Source organism: Lampris incognitus, chromosome 13, assembly GCF_029633865.1.
Source record: "Lampris incognitus isolate fLamInc1 chromosome 13, fLamInc1.hap2, whole genome shotgun sequence".
NCBI classification, from domain to species: domain Eukaryota; kingdom Metazoa; phylum Chordata; class Actinopteri; order Lampriformes; family Lampridae; genus Lampris; species Lampris incognitus.
In genome coordinates, this window is record NC_079223.1 from 7,953,201 (window position 1) to 7,969,189 (window position 15,989).

The following is a 15,989-nucleotide window of genomic DNA, read 5'->3' on the forward strand; positions in this document are numbered from 1 at the left end:
TGTTCGCTGCAACTGGCTGGGTCTGCATTTTCTGCACGGGGCCATGAGCTCGACCGAAGTAGAGTGAACCTCGTGTTTTACGCGAGGTTCAAGGGACCATACACGTGTTTTGTACGTTTAAGCCCAAACCGATTATACTTTCCATTATTATCGAGCCCCAATCGCTTCCCAAACGAAGACGTCACACCGGTAACGACCGGCAATTTTCATAAAACCCCCCATGCCCAGAGCAGTGTAGCCTCTGATTGGACGCCCATCCGCTGTCAAACAAGAAGGGCGGGGCCGGTTGTGCTGTCCGCCAATCAGGGGGGTTCGATTCATGAATAATACTTACAAGTACGTTTCAACTTTTGGTGAAAAGAAATGTCGAATGTATTTCATTCATAACACTGCCCTCTGAAATTCTCTGCTTCGGGCGTCCCGGTAGCGTAGCAATCTATTGCGTTGCCTGCCGACACGGGGATCGCCGGTTCGAATCCCCGCGTGACCTCCGGCTTCTTCGGGCGTCCCAACAGACACGGCCAACTGTGTCTGCGGGTGGGAAGCCGGATGTGGGTATGTGCCCTGGTCGCTGCACTAGCGCCTCCGCTGGTCGATCGGGGCGCGTGTTCAGGGGGGAGGGGGAATTGGCACGCGCTACACCCCCCCTGGTGAAACTCCTCACTGTCAGGTGAAAAGAAGCGGCTTGCGACTCCACATGTATGGGAGGAGGCATGCGGTAGTCTGCAGGCCTCCCCGGATCGGCGGAGGGGGCGGAGCAGAGACCGGGACGGCTCGGAAGAGTGGGGTAACAACTGCTGAGCACTTTATAGGCCTATTTATGAATGTTGGGGCAGCCTTCTAACGTCAGTATTAGTTCCTAATTGTTTGGCGATATTGTGTCCAGCAAAACTCGGACCACGACTCAAACTGTGTTTATTGCTCCACAGTAAACGTTATATACACGTACAGTATTGTCACCGGTTATTTTCTTGCCCGGTGCGGGACTCGATACGGGCTGTACTGCACCACAAGGCGACATCACTAACCGCTCGGCTAAAGGGTCAGGCCCGTTAGCTAGGGGCTAACGTGTCTTATTAGTAGTTTACAATATCAACCACGTCTTGCGTTACTGCCGTAAACCGACTGCCGTAAACCGGCTGTGGTTAAAACTTAAAGCTGCAGTGTCCTAGACCAGTGTTTCTCAACCGGGGGTCCGCGGACCCCCTAGTGGTCCGTAGTGTAATTGCAAGGGGTCCGTGAAAATAAAATATCTTAAAAAAAAAAGATCCTATGGCATTTATAGAAATAGGATTATTTTACTCAAATGTGACTGAGACCTTTATCTACCTAAACTATAAAGGGTAACAGGACTTTTTTTCTCTAATTACATCTGTTTCACAAGTGTAATTTATTGTATATTTTAATAAGAGATCTCGCTCCCGTTTGCATTGTTAAAGTTACTGCATAAAAATTCTGTTTTGTTACATATATCTGAAAGTTACTGAATACATATTCTGTGTTGTTACATATATCTGAAAGTTACTACATAAGAATTCTGTTTTGTTACATATATCTGAAAGTTACTGAATACATATTCTGTTTTGTTACATATATCTGAAAGTTACTGCATAAGTATTCTGTTTTGTTAACTATATCTTAAGTTACAACTGAAAGCTCTTATTTTTGCCCCAAAGAGTGAATAAACGCTATAATGCAATTTAAAATGCAGTTTCTACTGTTTCTATCAAATTGCAACCCCCCTCCCCCAAGATCAGGTGGAGGGGTCCTCAGGGTAGATCAAAAATACGCAGGGGGTCCAGGACCCCAAAAAGGTTGAGAACCACTGGACTAGACTACAGTCACACCGTTGTGACTAATACACAACAGATATATATGTGAGTACTGATAGATACAGATTGTTATACTGCAACGGTCCCATTGGGGTGGGAAAAGGGGGTGGAGGATCTAAAACAAAAAAATTCTGCGCTTCTCCGGCTAATATTCCCTACGCCACGAAGAAGTCGTGTACCTTTGAATTCCATTTGTTAAGCAGCCTCTCTGTCTCTCTCTCTCTCTCTTCCTTCCGGGGTCAACTCCATCACCTCGGTTAGCGCTTACGGCGCGGTTATCCTGCGACCATGACGCAACAAACCAACAAAGAAGAAAGTTGCCCAACCGTCCATCACCCATAATCTCAAGCCTCTTCGTGGTTTCCACTCCGCGCTGAAGTGGATGGAGACCAGTGGCTGGCTGGAAGGGAGTAATAAAAATAAAATAAAATAAAAATAAAAATTACGGCACGCTTTGGAAAATAAAGTCGCGCGCGCGAGAAGAAATAAGCGCGAGCTTTGTCATGAGCGAACCTGACGGTAGAGGGCAGCAGCTGCCCCCCTCTCCCCTCCCCGTCCCGTCCCGTCCCCGTCCCCTCCCCTCCCCTCCCCTCCCCTCCCCAGCCGCCGGGCTGAAACGTGACGCGCCTCAAACCCGTCCGCGTCTCACCGCCACCGCATTTATCGCCGGGGAAGAGGAGCCCTCCTTCCTCGCAGACTTGACAGAATGGAGAGGAGCTGACGCGACCTCCGCCTCGCCGCGCCGTTGACTTCCCGCCCCTCCCGCGCTTCCCGCCGCTCTCGTGCGCCTGACTCTTTAAAAAAGTAGTTTGTTCCTTCCCCGTCGCAGCGTAGGGAAACTTTGTTGTTAACTTTCCCCCACTTTCTGTTGTTGTTGTTTGTTGTTGTTGTTGTTGCGCGGACACCACCCCCCACCCCCCTTCCAAGTGATGCGCGGAGGGATGGGTCCTCTTCTGGGACGCAGAACGGGAGCGCCGCACGTCCTCTACTACGTGTGTCTGTCCATCTCGGCGGCTTACTCCTACAACGTCGACCTAGAACAGCCTCTGGTCTTCCGCGGACCGGACTCCAGTTTCTTCGGCTACTCTGTTCTGGAGCATTATCACGACAACACACGGTGGTGAGTTCCCCCGTTCATGTCGGGGAGGGGGGGGGTTTAACCGTTGTTTACGGTCGCCAGCCTGGCCCATGGCGGACCGTTACAGATGTGAGTGGCCGCCCGGGGGACGCTGAGCAGATGTGCAGACCTGAGCGATAAAGGGGGGGTCTCCTGTCCGTTTGGGTCTGTTGGGGGGTGGCAGCTGCCACCTCTGGGACACGGTCTTGCCACCCCTGTTGCCACCCCATTTATAAATCAGATAAGATGCTTTTAAAGTATATTTTATGTACATGCATGGTGAAGGTCAATGAGACCCGCAACGAACTCAACTCAAACAGAAGTCGCCGATTTAGAACCCCCCCTCCCCCTCACCAGGCGCGGATCTGCGGGGTGGCAACAGGGGTGGCAGCTGCCACCTCTGGCACACAGTCTTGCCACCCCTGTTGCCACCCCAGGAAAAAAATCTCTAGATCCACCACTGCTTGGGGGGTAGCCGGGAGGGGATATGCTGTGATGCAAACCAAACGATCTCGATCTAGACGTGTGACATCTGCACTGTGTGTGTCCCCCCCCCTCCCCTCCCTCTCTGTTTTTTTTGTTTTGTTGCACTATCTGCAGGATATTGGTGGGGGCACCGAGGGCCAACTCTACCTACAGCAGCTCTGCGCACTCCCCAGGGGCGCTGTTTAAATGCCGAGTCCACAGCAACCCGGAGCGCCGCTGCACCGAGATGGACCTGGGACGAGGTCAGCCCCGAATAAAGACGCGCAGCCTCAGAACGCCTCGGGAAACGAACCTATTCGTCCCGTTGTAGCCTATGTCCGGTGACGAGCTAGCAGCCGGACAATGGCGCGACACCCCTCCTGAGCATCCGCCAGCTCCTACCTGACACACACCTACACGCACACTTGCACACAGAGACCCTATGCAGGGACTTAACTGCTGACACATGTGCAGCCCTACGTGCAGAAATCCCGTGTGTGCCTTCGTTTACCCCGAGCATCTGTTTTGTTTTAGCAGAATAATACAGCCTTATACTAGTCTTAACAGTGTGACAGTTGTTCTTGTATTGTGGGACCTGTGCTACGGCATCGATGCAAACAGGAGAGCTTGTGTGCGCTGGTGCGTAGATATTTTGATATCTGTGATTAATGCTTCGGCTAATATTTTCCGAGAGCCTGGGCCAAAAAAAAAAACACAAAAAAAAAGTGGGGTTGAGTTGTAGAACCCCCCCGCCCCCCAGCTTTGTTCTTGAGGTCACCAAAGAGTGGAGGTATGCAGGGCTTTAATATTAACCCCCTAATCAGTCAATCTGTCGCCAGGAAAACGTACATTATCAAACCGTGCATCGGGGCAGACGTGAAGCCCTGCTGCCTGAGCTGCACTCGGTGAACCATGCAGGGTCAGGGGAGCTGAAGCCCGGTGAGCCCATGAGAACCTCAGACACGTTGTCCACACAAACAGCAGGGGTTAGGGCTATTACGCTGTCACGCCATAATGTTGAGCTCCTTGTCTTAATAAATGGTGACAGAGGTGGAATACTGACGGGCACGACGTGGTCAAGGAGTGAGGCCCGCACACTAAATTGCTCCCATAAGCTTTTCTATTCGGCTGCGTTTCGGTCAGTTAGATCTTCCTCACGCCTGATTGAAACATTGCTGAATAAAATAGCTTCTGGGAGCAATTCAGTGTGAAGACCTTACTTCTTCATTTTAGTTTTGCTGTTTTTGTCTTGCACCTTAATATTTTCTGGACGTGCGCGTCCTTGGTTCCTCTTCACAACTTGACCAGGAGCATTCTCTGGACTTTTCTGGGGGGGTCTGCCCTAGATACTTGACTGTCTTTTAGATCTTTACCAGGTTTTAAATGGTCTTGAAGGCACTGATCTTAACAGCTGTGAAAGGCAATGAAACTTCCAAACAGTATTAATTGTAAATATATCTTTTGCTGTAATAATTTTGCATTTTACATTACATTACAGTCATTTAGCCGACATATTTACCCAAAGCGACTTACAATAAGTGCATTTAATGTAGGAAATCAGGAGAACTACTAGTCATCAGAGGTCATAAGTGCATCTTCTCTCTAAACAAGCATCTAAGAGCAAAACCAGTGTTAAAGTAAAAGCGCGAGAAAGATTTTTTTCTTTTTAAATGAGTGAATACAATAAGTGCTAAGAGCAAGTAACAGGGTAGTAGTTCTTGAAGAGGTGGCAATCTCACCCCTTCACATTTTATATGTGACGGGGTGAGATTGCCAACTGCCTCTCAGGACTCCCCATTAGTTGTTAGTTCAGGTCCTGACTGGGATGAAGGCAACAGTTTGTCTTAATGGCAAGCTGCTGTGTCAACACAGATTTGACTATGCCTCTGTGAGTGCAATAATAGTGGTATTGTGGGGTTGAATGTGTTATCTGACGTAAGGTGTCCCGCGGTGTTGAACATCATTGAGCTGAACAGTTTTCCTCAGATTCTGCAGCGGGGCCGTGAAATTCTGGAGATGGTCACGGCGATTGGACAGGCTTTTTCTTCAAAATGACCACGCTCTATGTCTGAAACTGTCAATTAAGCAAACATCGCTCGCACATCCAGCCAAGATAAAGAATAAAACCTCAGATACGAAAAGCTGACAATGGCTGAAGTGACCCGCTCCAAGGCATCCTCTGACCCGATGACTCGATGTCTGAAAACTACTCCCATTGTTCCCATGTGTTTGTGCCTCACAGGAAACAAGCCCAGAGAGTCGTGTGGGAAGACGTGCCAGGGAGACAGGAACGATGAGTGGATGGGGGTCAGCCTCGCGCGACAGGACAAAGCCAACGGCAAAATATTGGTGGGTTCGGCTACAAAGCGCCGCCGTTACTTCGGCAAATTGTTTAATGAAAACCATGAGCTCTCATAAAAAACAGACGGGATTGTACCGCCATCATTGTTACAAATGTCTTACCATGAACCGCATTGTTAAACCACAGCTGTTCCCCGCATCAGAAACCTTCCTCTAGTACAGGCCTCTCTCTCTGCTCCTCTGCCATCAAGCAGAGTTGTGTTGCATGCTTGCTGTTTAAGGAAATACACTTTTGTCTATTACTTTCCTCTCCACTGCAACAGTTAACAAGGCTGAACTGAAAATAATGAGTGTGGCTCATCTTTGCATGGGGGGGCGGGGTGGGGGGGCAGTTTACTGTCACACACAAAGCAGAGAGATTGGGAAATTGTGTCATTGCATGATAAAGTAAAGTGATTCACCTTTTATATCGGAGGTGTCGGCGGAAAAGTGTTTGTCGAAAGTCGCGCTTCGTTTAAGAAAATATTGAGAACGGTTTTGAGAAGTCAGCAGGCTAACTGGTGGCACTAATCCTTGACATGCTCGGCCGGGTGTTTGCATAGATATCATAGGACGGCTGGCTGAGTTTGTTTAAGCTTCAGCCTCTCTGCGGTGGTCCCAGCCAAGGGCAGCCTTTCATTAAACATTAACCCCCCCCCTCCTCCGCCTCCTGTTGCGGGTATCAAAGGTCTTGCCTCTGGCCTGTGGGGCTGCATCCTCACAGGACAGTATGTGGAGGGGGTTGTGCTGCGAGTGGGCTGCTGTACTTTTGCTACAGGATTGTGCTTGAAAACACTCCTCCTGGGTATGAATGTGCCAAAGTACACATTATTGATCATCCTCCTCTTGGTTTTGGAGAAATCGTGAGAAATTCCTCTGTCTAATGGGGTCCAGATAACTGTTTTCGGCAAGCCCTGACTATATTATTTTGACTACTCTTATCTTTGGTTCTATTCTTTTTTTGTATCAGTGGAATTTAGTGGCATGACTTCCAAGCTAATACCCTTGGCTTTGCTGTTCAGTCAATTTTTTAAAGACATTTTGGTGCTGTCAGTCCTAGAATAGTACCAGTGTCAACCTTTGTGAGAGGAAACGCTGTAGCTCCCACAGTGTTCGGCTCTCCTGCGGGATGAGGTTAAATGAAAGTTGGTGGTTTTCTGAAGCCACGTGTTAGTGGGCCTCTCAAGAGACTGCTGATGCGGGTTTCTATCTCATCTGAGTAGACTCACGTTTCTGTGATCGGGCGAAGCGGCTGCTTGGCAGATGTGAGCCGCGGTGATGTCAGCCATGTTTTCAGCACAGAACCAATCGGCTCTCAGAGCTCTCAGACCAAACAGAAACATGACAACAGCACAACTCCATACTTGGTCTGCCTCTGTCAGAGAGACAAAGCCATGGTTGCCTCACTTTACTGCCTCCACAGTGCTTATCTCCTAGAAGCTTTTGCACTATATTTGCAGGAGCTGGTGGATTTTTTTTCTGAGGTAACCAGCAGTAGTATTACCATAGCAGAAGGAAGTTGGAGTAATAAATACTATCACAGGAGAATTTCAGGGTCTAGTTTTGCTAGTGTCTTCGGCCAAGCTGTCCTTTTAAAACATATAGCCTACGCATTTTCAAAGTTCGGCATCTCTCTTCCAGTCAGTCATCTGATGCTCTCTGCATGCCCACGATCTGCAGAACTTGTGTGTTCATTTGTGTTGGCCACGTGTGGGATGGAAGTGCTTGTACAGTGCGAGGGGAAATGAGTTGAACGTTGCCCGTGGAAAAGCGTCCAGAACTGTCCCCCTGAGGAACAGGAACCCGACCCACAACCCTAGGAGGCTAAATTATAACCACATTTACACATTTCCACAGCGGGGTTTATGCAGAGTTTAAGATCTGCTCTTTTTGTTTCCCGTTTTCCTGCTAATTCACGGAATTGGTTGTTATGCAAAACACAGCGCTGATCGATTGTTTCGGGTTTTTTACTTGGTGAATTTTTGAAGCAAGAAAACCTCTTTTGGACTGACCAATATATTCCTGTAGGACTTTGGTTGGTCTCTATCTTTTGATCCACGTACTGATATTGCACTTACTTTATTTGATTTACTTGTGCACCCTAATGTTTCCCAAATAGCTTCTGAACGTGAGCCACCTCAGTGAACTTCAGCCACCACTTGCTTGTCATGCCTAGAGAGCTGTTTGGAGGTGGCAGTGATTGGCAACTTGAACATAATCATGAAGAAGAACGCCACTTTATTTTGTCATTGTGTACAGGTTACAATGAATGTGTTCTTTGCGTTTAACCCATCCTATTGTTTAGGAGCAGTGGGCAACTGCAGCACCTGGAGACCAACTCCAGTTCTTCTTTCCGTTGCCTTGCTCAGGGGCACAGACAGGAGTGTTAACCCTAACATGCATGTCTTTCTGGTGGTGGGAGGAAACCCACGCAGACACGGGGAGAACATGCGAACTCCACACAGAAAAGGCCTGGGACGGCCTGGGGTTTGAACCCAGGACCTTCTTGCTGTGACGCAACAGTGCTGACCACTGGGCCACCATGCCGCCCATGATTGAAGATGTTATTCTCTTCGTGTTTTGTATTGAAATGCTAGCTGGGAAGCGTTGATGTAAAGCTGGGGCTGAGATATTCACACCACAGACCATAGCTGTTATGGTCAGAACTGGATGTGCTTTAATTCCCCTCTCATTGACACTCATTTGACAGCCACCAAGACACACTGACTCCAGCCTTGTTTTCTATGTGTTTGAGCTCCAACTGTCTGCATGTTAGAGTAAATGCTAAAGATGTTGAACGTGTGTCTATTAGGAACCTATTTTTTTTTACTTATCACTCCTGCAGGCATGTGCTCACCGCTGGAAAAACGTCTACTATGATTCAGAGCATATCCTTCCCCACGGTTATTGCTCCATCATTCCTGCCACGCTTCAGGGGAGGACGCGGCCACTCATCCCTTGTTATGAAGGTATAGTATGGATGCCACAGTAGACGAGCACCGCTCAGGCAAACACGGGGCAGACACATCATTTGGTGACATCTGTGTTGAGTGTGAGGCCCGGTTTGCACAGCACGCACAACAGCCGTGAAGCGTAGTCCGCTCCCATTTCGAACCCATGTTACACCAGCAGCAATTCTGTGAACAGGGTAAAGTACAGCTTCAGCGTCTAGTCTATTTTCTCTGCGTACATGTATGGCCTTCACAAAAATACACTGGGGAAATGCAGCAAGTGCATTTCCCCAATGCATTTTTGTGTGAGCGGTCAAAATGACCACGCGTAACTTGCGTGTCATGGTTCGCGTCATGTCAGTATGACGTATGGCGTGTGTTGTTCGCGTCATTTCCTTCGCAGTTCCTTTTTTTTTACGTTTCACGTTTTACAGGCCTTGTTATGGTTGTTAGATTAGCAATATGTGTTTTCCGTTTTGTTTTTCAGGAATTTCCAACATGTCTGGGTACAGCCGCCATTACAGATGCACCATGACTGCCACCAAGGCGTTGCACTATTTACAGGCGTTGGACAGCGGCGATTTTAAATTGTAAATAGTATTGTAACGATCACGGACTCGCTAGCCCGTTGTCTAATGAGTCAGATCCTGTAGTCAACTGGTTAGCGCAGTTGCCCGTGGTGCGGGCAACCCGGGTTCGCATCCCGGCTGCGGCGAATTCACAGCAGCCCTCTGAATTCTCTACAGTATTGAAATTGTTAAAATGTTAATTTTGATGTCAGTCGTTTCTTAACAGACATACTAACATATGCAATGCATTAATATCTCAATCGGGTATTTATCTTGACAGAATATAGAGTTTAAAAACAGGCAGTCATTTTGACCGCCCATGGTCGTTTTAGGTTGGAGTGAAATTTCGGGCATTCTAGTGTTAATAACACACGATCTCGCGAAACAGGGAGCGTTTCGAACCATGAGGACCGTATCGAACAATTTGGAATTCCATCCAGTATCGTCCCACCCCTAATAAGTATGTGTGCGTCATATCTTAGACCCATATAGACCCATACTGTTCCATCTAGCCATCTATACTTGTGTCTTCTTGTGGCTATTGTCTGCATATTACCTTTATAATCATCAATGTAAAATTTAGTTAACACCAAAATGAGAATAAATGTCCGATGTCCTAAAAAGCATCACTTTCTCAAATGAAAAATTTTTTTTTCCACCAAATTGTCTAAATGAAATTAGATGTTTAGTCATTCGAGGTCATTACACAGAGAGACCCAGATGCGCCGCATCTGGTATGAACAACAAGCTTCTCCGTTCCCCACATAAAATCCGTCCTGCGGCTGTTATACATGCTGTGTAAATCCGGCCTAAGAGCGCTTGTTGATCCAAGCCCTGTACCTCCCATCTGCAGCTAGGGTGTGGATTGAATTTGTCATGGCACATGATCTCTGCCATCTTACCATAAGTTATGGAGCTCTTCCCCTACTCCTGGCACTCTGGCATCAAAGACAAGTAGCAGGAGAGCATTGAAGTGTGTTCTCGTCCTCGCTTTCAAACATACACAAGTACCTTGGCAAGATCGAGCTGCTGGGAATTTGAAGGACACCCAGTTCGTTTCGCTGAGGATTAAGTATCCAACACGTTGTGGCATTCGCCAACTGGGAGAGAGAGCTTGTATTCCCTCTTCACCTCCTTGAAGAGAAAAACATTTACATCATCAGCGTATAATTGTGATGAAGGCTTAGGTGAAGACATGGGCTTTGTTTTTCATCAAAGGTAGGAGAAACTGCTGAATTTACTGCTATCATAAACCACCAAATTTCAAACATGAAGTCCATTTAGTTTATTTTGGTGAGCTTACAAGTTCCCTGTAGCTGCCGTGGCCAACTTCATCCCTGTACAGCAGTAAAAATCCAATTTTATCAACAAAAATATAAAAGAATATGTAGAATACTTAGCTGAATAATGCAGGTATGTTCTTCTTGTTATGTATGTATTGATTTGTGAATTTATATTGTTTTTGAGAGTTTTGTCAGCCATTTTTTTCCCTGCTGGTGCTGCCAGGTCAGAACTTCACTTCCTTCCGTTCCTCGGTTTACCTGCAGTGTTTGGAGGAGCCAGGCTTGCCTTGCATGGGGCCGTGTGTACAGTGCATTTTAAACGGTTCCAAACTCAATATTTTTGGTAACATGAGCGCAGTGTGTGTCCCCCCCCCCCCTGAAAGAATGAGTTTTTGTTGAATGCGGCATTGCGACCCTTTTCTTAAAAGTCTGTTTCTGCCCCCAGAATCCTCTTGGATGGAGCCGTTACTTTGACTAGCTCCATATGGAATGCAGGAAGAACTCCAGTATACGCTGGCTCAGGCACACAGTGAAATAATTTGTGGTTTGTTTTTTCTTACAGACCATAAGCAGAAGTATGGGGAAGAGCACGGCTCATGCCAAGCGGGGATAGCGGGCGTTTTTACGGAGGTCAGTAGCAGTGCATGTACGTCTTATAAATCTATGCGATAACCCCCGTTTCTGTCTGTGCGGCGATACCGTTGGTCGCCCGCTGTTTTTGCAGAGTCTGTTTTGTTTTCTGGCTGCTATCAGAGCCCCTCGACATTAGCTTCAGCCAGGGATCAGCCGGTCCGCTGTTTGCCAAACCTAGCAGTTAAATCACTCCTTTAAATACTTCGCTAACAGCTGATGGCTTGCTCTCAAAAAATCAAACTAACAGACAATGGCTTTGATGAGGGATTTTGCTATGATTTGCTCATTTACTCGGTTTACAGATGGATTAGAAGAAACAGCCCAACCTCTCTTGAGTCCACAAGCACATTTTCCATCCTTTTTATTATGTTGGAGTATCACCATTTTGAGAAAATGTTTACCTCTGATGAGACATGAGAGTTTAAGGGATTATGCGAACTTTTTATTTCACCTTTTAATATGTGAAACATCGCCCGACTTTTAAAGATGTTAGAAGTTCTGCGGGGTCAGAATCTAGGGCATGCATAGGGGTATTTATCAAAGCGTCAGTGATTCAGTTTTTCCACAGATGAATAGGAAGGGCTGCGGTTATCTAACGTGACCTCTCTGGACTGGTTCCACCAGAGATGTTAAAGGAAGTCTAAATTTCCTTCCCTCTATAGATATCAAGCACAAATCTGTCGTCTCGGATCAACACAGTACCTTTCTTTGCCCCTCGCACTTAGATATTGACCTACAAGTCAAAATGTTATTTTATTTAAATAACATTTAAATAGAATTATATATTTCTGTGCATCACAATGAAGTATGGACTACCCACACCCATAACTGTATAAAGAGGTTCTAGTCAGAACGTCAGATTGACTGACATTTTTATATACCTGAGTGAAAGATGACACGAAAAATGAACACGAGGAAACTGTTTGAAAAAAGTGTCCTTGACAGGTCTCGGGCATTTTGTTTTCTGAATAGCAGTCACACACTGTTATGTTGTGTAGTAAGGGGACCAGTTATGTGTAAAGTGGGACTGAAATTGCAACACAAGTATTTTGTGACACCGTGTATTACTTTAATTGTTATGCATTTTGTACCGCCTTTCTACTGAAGAAAAAAATACGAGCATACTAGGCAGAATTTAGTTTTTACTTTTTTTCTGTTTTTAAAAGAGCTCCCCCTAGTTCATTTTCTTTCAGCCGATATTGTATCATTTTTTATTCTGATACTCATGATGTCATCAGACACACTCATTTACATACAGCCAATCAGATCAAATCATCAAACTATGAAACTCCACCCACCTTTACCCTCAACCCTTGCTTGTACTTGTCACTCAAAGGTCTGCTCATGAATATTAATGAGCAGTAGACCACTCACGGTTATTAAGACAACTGAGAAGCTATGGATACAGGATTAGGAAAGACATACTATCATTTATGAATAAAAAGGTCTTGCTAAGTGTTTCATTATGCCGTTATTAAAGTTAAATCTGCTGAGTTGATTTCAGTCCAACATTAAATAAGGAAATATGCTGTGATGAGGCAGCGCTGGAACTTTATCCTACCTTTCAGTAGAACCAGTGAGGATGGAGAGGTCCTCACATTGCCATGCTTTCTCTCTGCCCTCGCAGACCTCTAAACGTAACGTCATCAGAAGGTTTCTTCCAGGACAGGCCTGAGGTGAAATATTTGTCACTAGAGATACACACAACACTCTGATTACATTAGCCGCACATGACTAAGCAGACCCACTAACACACTCAAATATAAGCAATACACATAGACAAAAGAGCAATGCCAGCGGAGGAGGTTTTTTTTCCCCCAGACAATTAGATCCTTAAATGTAGCCAGGTCACATGATCCACATCCAAATCAGGTTTTCTGACGTGTTCGAGGACAGTGTCAGCGAGCATTTTTGAAGGTTTTGCCTTGGGGTTATGTGAATGCTTAACGTAGCCTGCAGGCTTTGGGCAGTGTTTGGACTGAGGATTTGAACTGAACACCTGATAACACTGCAGTGGTAGTATTCTCCATGTTATACGGTTATCTGTCTCTGCAGAGTATCCGCACTTGCACTAACAGCGGAAATAGATCACACATCCTGTTAGAATGGTTCGAGTTCAGCACATGAAAAAAGAAGATAAAAGAAAATCCCAGAGAACGGTTTGCAGGTGAGGTCAGAAGATCTATGGGATATGTGAGAGGGCATTTAAAGTAATGTGAAATGGGGCGTCCGGGTGGTGTAGTGGTCTATTCCATTGCCTACGAGCACGGGGATCGCCGGTTTGAATCCCCGTGTTACCTCCGGCTTGGTCGGGTGTCCCTGCAGACACAATTAGCCATGTCTGTGGGTGAGAAGCCGGATGTGGGTATGTGTCCTGGTCGCTGCACTAGCGTCAGTCGGGGCGCCTGTTCAGGGGGGAGGGGGAACTGGGGGGGAATAGCGTGATCCTCCCATGTGCTACGTCCCCCTGCCGAAACTCCTCACTGTCAAGTGAAAAGAAGCGGCTGGCAACTCCACATGTATCGGAGGAGATGTGGTAGTCTGCAGCCCTCCCCGGATCAGCAGAGGGGGTGGAACAGGAGAGTGGGGTAATTGGCCAAGTACAATTGGGGAGAACAAGAGGGGGGGGGGGGGCCAAAAAAAAGGAATATGAAATGGTCAACCCCCATGTCAGTAGTCATTGATAGTCACTGTTATGAAGAAGGCTTTTTTTGCTTGTTGAAGAAATGGGCTTTGGTTTGACTGAACACTACGTCCGGCCAGCTGGATTCCGAAACAACCCCAAAACCGATGAGAAAAGCCTCAGTGCATCTTCTCCTCACAAATTCTCTTAAGAGAAAGTAAGGCTTTCAAAAGGAAGCGGCCAAGAGATGGGAACATTGTTAAACCCGGTCCCAGTGTGAGGTGCTGTTAATGAGCCCGGTGCTTTGCAGATGTGTGTCCCACAACAGAGGGCCGCTCAGGAAGCCCCGCGTGGTCTTGCTGAGTTGGCTTGTTTGCTTCAAGGATGCTCAGAGAACACCCAGCAGTCAGTTACTGGGATAACGAGATTAACTGCACAGTACGGCCCATCATCTCCGCTGATTAAACTGGTTGTCGTATGTGATGGCTGTGATGAAAAGTGATAATACAGATTCGAGGATTTTTTTTTTTAATGTATAGTTGATCCGACACTTAATATGAAGCAGTCTGTAGTCTGCTTTTCCAGTTCCCTAGATATCATACGATGGACTTCCATGCGCTCCCAACAAAGAAGCTGTGAACAAAACAATTTACAGCCATGACTGTCGTTAGGTTTTCAAGTTCCCCCGAACATCAGAGGAGGCGTCTACATCTGGCATCTAGTCTGGTACTGTGGTTAAGGGCTGATAGCACATCGCAGTCTGCGGCCATTGGTTAACCAGAACTTCACCCAGTTTCTTTTTTTCTTTCTCCTCTCTCCTCCTCCTCCTCCTCCTCAACAGGCTTCTGGGGGTGCAGAAAAATTTGCAAATCTGAACGAAGGGTTCTTTTTTTTTTCTTTTTTTTTTAGGAGCTGGTGGTGATGGGAGCTCCAGGGTCATACTACTGGACGGGGACTATCAAAGTGTACAACCTGACCTCCACGTCCTTCTACAGCCCAAACAAAGAGGAGGTAGACTCCCACAGATACAGCTACATTGGTAAGAACCACTGGTCAACAGCGACTGCATTAGTGCTGCTTTTTGCTCAAATAAGAATGAATAAGGTGTCCGGGTGGCGTAGCAGTTTATTCCGTTGCCTACCAGCACGGGGATCGCCGGTTCGAATCCCCCCTGTTACCTCTGGCTTGGTCAGGCATCCCTACAGACACAATTGGCCATGTCTGCGGGTGAGAAGCCAGATGTGGTTATGTGTCCTGGTCGCTGCGCTAGCACCTCCTCTGGTTGGTCGGGGCACCTGTTCAGAGGAGGGAGGGAGAACTGGGGGGTATAGCGTGATCCTCCCACGTGCTACGTCCCCCTGGCGAAACTCCTCACTGTCAGGTGAAAAGAAGCGGCTGGCGACTCCACATGTATGGGAGGAGGCATGTGGTAGTCTGCAGCCCTCCCCAGATCGGCAGAGGGGGTGGAGCAGCAACTGGGACGACTCGGAAGAGTGGGGTAATTGGACGGGTAAAGTTGGGAAGAAAAAGGGGGGGAAATCCAAAAAAAATAAAACAGAATGAAGGACTTCTGACTGTTGGTGTCTCCAGGCTACGCTGTGACCGCTGGACATTTCTCTTCCCCCAATACCATCGATATTGTCGCAGGGGCTCCTCAGCACATGGGCCGAGGAAAGGTAGGAACTCGTCGCCTTGTGTGTCTCTTCTAACATTTGAGGTCAAAATGTCTCTCTTGGCGACAGAGTCATCTTTTTTTTCCCCCTTCCCAGGTTTACATTTTCAAAGTTGATGGCACATCTTTGGTGAAGAGTTTTCAAGCCTCAGGGAAAATGGTAAAAACGAAGACGTTGCCTCTGCTATACTGTTCACAACTTCTCAGATCCCGTATGTGTTTTGCATGGAGACCGTGGCCTTTTAGTCGTCCTTTATCAGTGAAAGTACACGTTCAAGCTGCTCTGTCTCTGGGATCATATAGCGGCCGCTGGTGATGCATAGCAGGCGTTGCTACTGTAATTGCTTTGTCAAAAGAACCACACTGTTTATGTCTATGTTTAAGTGTTTAGAGAGCAGTTAGAAGAAGAAGAAACAGCTTTGCCAGAAACCAGTGCCGGGGGGGGGGAGGGAGGGGGGTGTCAGCTAATCCCTTCAGTTCAGAGTAAGTCAAAGAAGATCAGTG

At 47.0% G+C, this 15,989-nt stretch overlaps 1 protein-coding gene across 2 annotated transcripts in view; it reads left to right on the forward strand.

Annotated features, from left to right (window-relative positions):
• Positions 1–2,437: 2,437 nt before the first annotated feature.
• The window catches only part of itga9 (integrin, alpha 9), a 65,639-nt gene continuing 52,087 nt past the window's right edge, over positions 2,438–15,989 (forward strand). For both annotated transcript variants that reach the window (XM_056291782.1, XM_056291783.1), the window contains exons 1-8: positions 2,438–2,952; positions 3,550–3,677; positions 5,657–5,763; positions 8,600–8,723; positions 11,120–11,187; positions 14,723–14,852; positions 15,404–15,489; positions 15,583–15,645. In XM_056291782.1, the coding sequence (XP_056147757.1) occupies positions 2,762–2,952; positions 3,550–3,677; positions 5,657–5,763; positions 8,600–8,723; positions 11,120–11,187; positions 14,723–14,852; positions 15,404–15,489; positions 15,583–15,645 (897 nt within the window). In that variant the 5' untranslated portion in view covers positions 2,438–2,761. The remainder of the gene's footprint in view (positions 2,953–3,549; positions 3,678–5,656; positions 5,764–8,599; positions 8,724–11,119; positions 11,188–14,722; positions 14,853–15,403; positions 15,490–15,582; positions 15,646–15,989) is intronic.